The sequence below is a fragment of the Phaseolus vulgaris genome, chromosome 4 (assembly GCF_051622355.1).
Source record: "Phaseolus vulgaris cultivar YP4 chromosome 4, ASM5162235v1, whole genome shotgun sequence".
Taxonomy (NCBI): domain Eukaryota; kingdom Viridiplantae; phylum Streptophyta; class Magnoliopsida; order Fabales; family Fabaceae; genus Phaseolus; species Phaseolus vulgaris.
In genome coordinates this window covers 4,359,225-4,367,949 of record NC_143501.1, presented here as the reverse complement: position 1 = coordinate 4,367,949, position 8,725 = coordinate 4,359,225, and the positions used below count along the sequence as shown (strand labels likewise).

The 8,725-nt window shown below is 30.1% G+C and overlaps 1 protein-coding gene across 1 annotated transcript; it reads right to left on the bottom strand.

Moving 5' to 3' along the window:
- Positions 1 to 6,085: 6,085 nt before the first annotated feature.
- Positions 6,086 to 7,848, bottom strand: LOC137836857 (AAA-ATPase ASD, mitochondrial). The gene has a single exon (XM_068645621.2). It carries the CDS (start codon positions 7,752 to 7,754, stop codon positions 6,345 to 6,347), a length of 1,410 nt encoding a protein of 469 aa, XP_068501722.2. The 5' UTR covers positions 7,755 to 7,848; the 3' UTR covers positions 6,086 to 6,344.
- Positions 7,849 to 8,725: the final 877 nt, after the last annotated feature.

Sequence of the window (8,725 nt, the reverse complement as noted above, 5' to 3'; positions counted from 1 at the left end):
CTTTTTCTATGGTCATGAGAAGCTAAAATACAAAACATCAATTTTTTGTCACTTTTAAGAAACAGGCCTCTCAATTTTAACACTTTAAGATTTGTTTCTTATACATGAAACGATTATATTAGAATGATCAATAATTATAATTTGTTATTTTTCTTACCATTCATATTAATCCATTAAAACATGTTTTCACCGACCATGTACAAAAAATTAGTAATATAAAGAAAAAAAAATTATAAATAAATAAAACTATTCATTAAGACAAATATGCAAATAAGTAGAGTTCTTTTTCCAAAATTATTCATGAATGGTGAAAGGAATGATTCAAAGGTTTATGTGATAGTTTGAGAAAAAAACGTTACTGTGAAATAGCAGATAAAGTTTTCATTGCATGTTTTTGTGTAAAAGTCTATCATAACTTCATAAAGGTCAAAGTATAGGTTACCCAACTTAATATACATTTTAGAAGTTATATGTTAAATTACATAAAATGTATGTTAGAGGATTAAATGTTGATCTATTTACTAAAAAATATAATTAATAAAATTGATGTAATTCACAACTATGCTTTTATCATCAATTTCTATCTCATTAAGAACATAGTAGTTCAAGCACAACAATTTAAATATGACTTGGTTTCTGTACCGGTCGGCACCGGACGACCGCGTGGTTCGAAGTAAATTATCTAATTAAGCAAAGAACGTGGTTACACGTGGGACAAACGGTTACAATTCCCACTGAGCAACAAACACACGTGAGCATTCCCTGGATTTTCGAGAACACCCCCTAGATCCCAGGAAACCATCTAACACGACCCACGACCCAAGGACCACAAAACAGGTCGCGAACCACTAACGACCCGGAGGGCCCAAGCCCAAGGGGACATACAAAAGAAGAGAAAGAAAGAGAGAAAGGTATGTTTTTCAGATTATCAAGGATTCTCACTGAGAGATATTACTGACTTGAGCGTCGGAGCACAATCGCAGGTACCCCACCGGCCGACCGAGGCACGCGAGGAAGAAGGAAACTCGAAGGACAGGACAACTAAGACTGAAGCAGACACCTTGTATCAACGTGGACCAACATTACTCAGTCCCCAATATCCATACAGGTACAGTTTCCGTTAAATTTTTTTTATACAACTCTCAACAAGATAAATATGAAGCTTAATTTGAGTAAAAAATTGCAGATTTAAATAAGTTATTTTAAATAAATAAATAAAACTATAACTAATGCAAAGCAAAAGCTAAACTAAAAAGCTTGAAATGATCTGCATTAAGTGATAGTTCAAAGTTCAGAAAAGTACAGTGATAAAAGTTGGATATGAAATACAAACCTCGTAAATCTTCCATGGTAGCAACAAAACAAAGATACTGTGACAGAGGTTGAAGAGAATATTGTCGGAAAATAGAGACACTGGCTATAAACATGTCTGCATTCGTGAATCACAGGCAGTGCCCTCTATCCTGCGACGACATTCTCTCATCCCCTTATTTCCATGTTCCTTCTCCCTTTTGATGCTTCGAATGTCTCATGTGTTTGTATATATATAGAACCAATCCTCTAGAAACAAGTTGAAAAAGGGAATGGTGGGAAAGCTGCAAAAACTGTAGCACATGTTAAGGAAAAAAAGTTATAGAGAAAGAGAGTAGTTTAATATTCATGATTTGAAGGTTGAATTGCACCAATTTCACTCTATTGATTAGAAACAAGACACTTTCTAGGAATGTGCATGTACGAGAAACTTCGATGGAGTTACATAAACGATGATGATTGATCGGTAGCACATGCCAAGAAACTTGGTATCGCCATTAAAAGTGACATCCGTGGTGGCTGAAGTACGTGTCATGAAATCCAATACACTATACCAAATAATATGTGTTTTTTTTTTTTTAAAAAAAAAGTCCATAAATCATCTATGAGGATATCACACTTAATTATATTATATGCGAAATCTCATTTTATGTATATGAATAGTAATAATTGGAGAGATTTAAAAACATAGAAATAAATGTATATTTAAAATTGGTAGAGTCGATCAAGTGGAAATTTTCACTATTGCACAAATAAAAATTTGGTTGTGGATAATAAAGGAACATGTAATTGATTTTTCTTATTCAGATTGTGGAACCTTTGAAATGTATGAAATATATTAGAAAAGGTAATTGAGTTGTTTTTTTTTTTTTCACTATGCTTTATGAAGTAGTATTTTCTTGCTTGCTTGTTTTTTTCTTCTTGTAGGTTGTTTGAATTTGGGAGGATTCTGGTTTGTGTTTTGTTGGTTGGAGGAAATTTATTTCTTTAGTTTGTAATTTTCAAAATATTATCAAATGTTTTGGAGCGAAAAGGATATGCAGTATATGTAGGGTCAAAGATTTTGGGTTGGTCTGCTAAGAGAGAAGAGTTACTATGAAAGAAAGTGTACTTGTATAGACTAAAAGGGGCCTAGATATAATACCTAGAAATTAAACTGATAGTAACAATTGTCGTTGATGTCTCGGTCGCTCCTCCTTATTCTTCTTGTACTCGGTTGCTCCTGTTTACTCTTCTCGTACTCACTCTTTGGTACTCGGTCGCTTTTCTCCTTGGTGCTTGATTGAGAGTTAACTTGCAGAAAGTTTTCTGACGATCAAGTTAGTACTCTGTATTAAGAGTGTATATGTAATAAATTACGTTTGAGTTTAGGGAATATTGTTGGTTGCAAGTTGCTAAAAAAAAATCGAAAGCAATAATTGAGGTCACGAGAGGCACGTATAATGTTGTGAAAGCATTGTAAGGAAAATTCTACCTCAATTTCGTTTAATTACTTTTTGTGCATACCAACCATTCACTTTATCAATGAATTATAAAGTGTGCAACTATTAATGGAATGGTTTTTTTGTTAAATACTTTAGTCTCTTAAATAATATACTAGGTAGAATTAGTTACGTAAATTAGTCAAAGTTGGCATATATAAATTTATGTGACATGACGAATTGGAACGTGAAAAATGATACAAATATTATAAATATTCTTCAATAATGTGAAATAATACAAATATATTTAAATAAGAGGAATACAGGTTAGAATATATTTCGAAATTTCTTTTTTATATACGTTTTTAGATTTGAATTTCTAAAATATTTTTCTAAATTCTAGAATATATTTTTAGATTTCATTTTTCTATTTTTTTTTTCTAAAACATATTTTTTATGTTATTCGGAATTGTTTTTTAAATGAGATTTTAGTTTTCTAATTTTGTTTTAGAATTTCATTTTCTGAACATAAAAAACTATTTCAAATTTGTATTTCAAAATATATATTTTTTTATTTTAAATTTTTAACTCTAAAATAAAGGATAATTTAGAATTTTAAAAATGGATTCAAAATTAGCTTTTTTTTAGACCATGTGGAATACAAAACAACAAACTCTCTTTAAATATTTGCATAACATCTCTATAAATATGAAGAATTGAGGGTAGAATGTTTGTAAAGAGTTGTTATGCGTTAACTTGTTTTTCAAAGATAATAATTACAATTTTTAAAAAACTGAAAAGTAATATTATTTATTGAAACAATACAATTTATACATTGATTCATTGTATCTAAAAATTTAAATCAATTTTATTTATGTAAATAAATTTTAAAAACAAATCACTTTAATTAGCTTTTCATGCAGACAATATAATATAATATGACGGTCAATAAATAGCTGAAATTGCAGGACAGTAATCTATATATATAATAATGTTCTTAAGGAGTAATTATGATGATGATACACACAGAAAGTGCTAAGAAAATGCTAATTAGTGTCCTTAGTTTGAAAAATCAAAAAGTGCAAAACAATAATTTATCCAAAAATGTAGCAATTACGGATAAACATACATATAAGCCAAAAAGCATGAGGGGATTAATTACATTTTAATTATCTTATAAATTCAAGTATTTTTAATTATTTTTTTATTAAAAAATTTATTTTTATTAAGTATTTAGAACAAATTATGTTCATTTAAATATTCTAATGTTTTCCTTTTAGTTTACCAGTACATATATTACATAGATTTTTTAGAACAACGTATCTAATATGTCCTTCAACATTTTATTCAATTTTTTATTAGTTTTATAATTGATGTAAAAGATGTTAAACTTATTTCATCAATAATTGTGAAAGTGATTTAACTTGTGATGTTGTTTAGTTGATATTTCAATTACGAAAATAATTTTATTTAAACTTAAAATTTGATAAATAATGCATAATCTCGTTATAAATTGTCACTAAAATTCTTTGGTCAACTTAATTTTAATTTCTTCTAATATTTGAGAATTGAATATTTCCAAATCATGTGACATAGCCCAAACGTTATCCTAAAATACTAATCACATGGATTGACAATTGGGTCAATTAATTAAGGATAATATGTTTGTTGTTTCTTATTTAATATTTTATATTTTTCTGTGAAATAATTGAATGTAATGACATGATTGTTAATTATCATTTGACACTTTTTCCACACTTTAAACACAGATAGTGAGAACAGAAGAAAACATTAGAGTAAAAAAATCAAAGTAAAAATAAATTAAAATTTATTATTCGAATGATAAAGAATAGAAGAGAAATAAGTGCAATGAGTTTTCTTTGGGTGACTAAAAAATAATATGAAAAATAGGCAAAAATATGTAAAGTTTTTCACTAATAATTATTTAGATTTTAAATTTTATAATAAAAATTTTGGTAGCTAATTATATACTAATTTAGAAACTGTTTATAATAATAGAAACTAATTTTGTTAACATGTTTAGTTTTTCTGTTTTAAGTTATTGGTAATTTTTCTTTTTTGTTTCAGCCAGGTTTTAATCTTTTTTTTATATATACATCATATATTTTATTCTCATATACACAAGTAAATAAAAATTTCTTTTATATTTCATTTTCTCTGTTTTTCTCTCTTTTATGCTTAAGTCATGGTCTCTTTTTCATTTGCAATTAAGATTTATCAGAATCTCTATTTTTCCATTACTATTACGCTCCATTTGATGCACCACATCAGACAAGGAATATTCATCTTCATTGACAATAATAAATTTAGAAACCAATAATTTGTTAAAGTCTCTAAAATAATCTATAATTTAATCTTTTGTCTCTAAAATTGATTTTTATTTAATAATTTTCTTGTAGTAATGATGATTAAAATCTCAAATTACAATCTAATCTAATTAAGGTTAAGTACATATCAACATCTTTAACAAAGTATTTTGTGTTTAGAAGCATAAATTTGCAATCATCAAATGTTTAACTTCAAATTTTTATTTCAATAACCAGTGTTCAAATACATTGAAAAAAGGAAAAGATTTCTTTGCCAAATATGTACTAATGACCAACTTCAACCTCTACAAAATCTTGATTTCCGATCATATCCTTTGCCAAAAAAGTCCAAAGTAAGAGCTGAATGCACCAGTGAATAATAATTCAAAAAGGGATTTTTTAGAGTTTCAAAAATATAAAAATTACAAAGATAAAATGAATATTTAAAAAAGTAGGGGTCTAGAAAGAAATTATGGTGGTGGAGAAAGTAATAGCCTTGCAACGCTTATTAGTCCCAATAACAAAAAGTCCATCTTTTGTTGGGCCATGCACTTGGCTTATAATAAATCTTAACATTTTGAGACTTAATAAATAATAAAGTTATTTATAAAATTATAAAAAAAAAAAATTGATCCTTTTAATACACCTCAAACCATTTTTATAAGAAAAAAGTGTTCCTAAAATCATTTTTTTGTTGGCTAAGCAGTTTTTTATGCAAAATTATAACTAATTTTTAGTTGAGTTTCTTTTTCTAATTACATTTTTTCCTTGTATTTAAATTTTAAGAACAATTAATCAATTACATGAGTTTGTAAAAGAAAAAGTAAATGGATATTTCTACTCTTGTAACTATATAATATATAATCTGAATCTGTTGCAACATCAGTTCTTTTGTTTTTATCTGTTATTCAATGATATTTGCATTCCTTTTTCTTCAACTTTACACCATTCTTATCACAATTCTGGATTTAGTGCAGTCTAATGAAGATGAAGTGCATGCTTGCGTGTAAAGGAATACAGCATGAGTTTATCAAATCACTGGTTTCATACATATTCTATGAATTTTCAATCATCAGCACATGTCTGTTGGAAATTTAGTTGGGTCATCAATTAGGTACTCTTGAGATTGGACCATAGAACAATGTTTAGGCCACAAACAAAAGGTGTAGCAGTTCTATAATGTTTTAAGGTTCAGCTCATGAATGTTCCAAGGATGTCACTCAGTATTAAATATACTTCATCAAGTATTATTAAAAATTACTGAAAAAAGTATCCACTAATTGACTCATTTTGAGTCCAATGAGGACCATGCAGAACTTTTTCTTGCATCTTCCTTTGCCAATTCCAGTGCTTGAATCAGACTTTTCAAGTAAATTTCTGCATCCCCAAAAGAACTTTTAGGCATCAAATGTTCTGCAACATCAGCTGGAGTGATTTTGATTTCCTTGAGCAGTTCATGTATTGTGCCAAACAAATGGTGTGACTCAATGTTAAGATAGTTCTTAGCCAACAACTTGAATGCCTCAAAGCCACAGTAGGATAACTCTATGTGCTTGTCCATTCTCCCTTTCCTAACCAATGCAGGGTCCAATTTCTCCACATAGTTTGTGGTGAAAACTATTAGTCTCTCTCCCCCACATGAAGACCATAACCCATCAATGAAATTCAGAAGACCAGAAAGTGTTACCTGGCTAGTTCTAACATCTCTTTCTTGCATTCCTTGTTGTTTTTGCCCTGGATCCTTCTCCTTCCCTTCCTCTTCCTTTTCCTTTTTCTTCCTCCTTTGACCAGTCAAATCAAGTGAACAATCTATGTCCTCAATCACAATTATAGACTTGCTTGAGGTCTCAATCAGAAGCTTCCTCAACTCAGTGTTTTCCTTCACAGCAGTCAACTCAAGATCATACAAATCATATCCTAACAAATTTGCCATAGCAGCAATCATTGTGGACTTGCCTGTTCCTGGGGGTCCATAAAGTAGGTACCCTCTCTTCCAAGCCCTCCCAATCCTTGAATAGAACCCCCCTGCCTTGCTGAATGTAATGAGATCATCAATGATCATTTCCTTCTCCTCAGGATCCATAGCTAGTGTTTGAAATGTTGCAGGGTGCTCAAACACCACATGGCTCCAATGAGCACCACTATTGGTATAAAGCTTCCTTTGCCTGTTTTTCACCCTAATGGCCTTACCCTCTTCCATAACATAGTTAAGATATGTCCCTAAGATCACATCTCTATTCCTCTTATGAAAAGTGAGTTTGTAGTACCTTCTCTCCTCTGACATAGAGTGGTGGAAGGAAACTGTGGACTGTGCCTTGGAAATGTGCTTGCCAGAGGCCCACCAAAGCTTCAAACCATTGAACTCATCAGCTACTTCTTCATGATCATCCATGCTCAGAACAAGAGACTGGTTGTTCTTCCCTATGTCACCTTTGAGCCTCTTTGCTTGTGTTGATGCCTTGGAGCTGAGGTAGTTCTCTATAGCAGAATAGGCCTCACTCCTCATCAGTCTCTCACCTGTGAACTCATTGAATGTGATTTGGATGTAAGGGTACATATAAATCACCAATCTTTGGGAGTGTTTCTCAATTTGGTTGATGAGTTGGTAAGGGAAAAATTGCTTAAACATGGCCCAAACAAACATCAAGGAACCAACTATGGATCCTAAGTGACCAAACGTATCACCTGGATTCATCCTGTTTCCACCTCCTACTTTTTCTTGTCCACAAATTTCTGGTTCAGATATTGTCTTATATAGAAGATTCAGGATATGTGTGACAAAAATATCCATCTCATTTCTCCTCATATCTTCGGATATACTTTAAATAAAAATACACCATATTCTTAATAAAATAGTTCTACACTGTGGATACATCATGATATGATTTGTTGACTTCTGGTTGATTCTCATGATCAAACTTTATTACCAATACTAAACAGGTACTCTGATATATTAGCAAAAGTTTTCTTTCATTACATCTTGTCATAAATAATTTACTAGAAGCACTTCCACTATATCTGTGCTGTTTTTTTTTAGTTTATTTATGTATTCAATCAGATTCAGAAAGATGTTTTGTTGTGCATGACGTGTGTGGATGCATGCTAAATTGTCATAACACCGACTACAGGTTCCTTAATCAATTGGATAAGAAGACACAATAAAACAGAAAAACAAAATTTTGGTTAGGTGTCCTAATGTTTGACTTATGCTACACAATTTTCATTTGATTGGTTCTTAAAAAGGTTGAAAGGTCACTGGATAAAGATGAAATCAGACTTTACTTTTGCAAGAAAAAATAAATTAGGCTTATTTTATGTTCTGTTTAGGGAGGGCACAGAGCAACAAAACAGAATGAAAAGACTTGTTTATTTAAAATGCTTTGAGAAAATAGATTACCATTTTTATTTAATCGCAGACTATTATAGGTTAAATGTTTATAATAATTGTCTTGAAAGGCATATTAACAATAATTTTTAATAGTTGACAGTACAACATTTCTAGGTTTTGATAGTGCTAACTACTAAATTTATAAGTTTATGAAATTTATATGTATAAAATAGGTTTATACTGTTATTCATAATCTTTTACCTGTAAAAGGTATATTCATAGTGATTTATGTTTCAAGAACAAGACTAAAAGTTTTATATTACTTAAATGTTGTCACT

Coding starts and splice junctions, on each gene's coding strand:
- LOC137836857 (XM_068645621.2), bottom strand. CDS start 7,754: ATGAATCCAGGTGATACGTTTGGTCACTTAGGATCCATAGTTGGTTCC.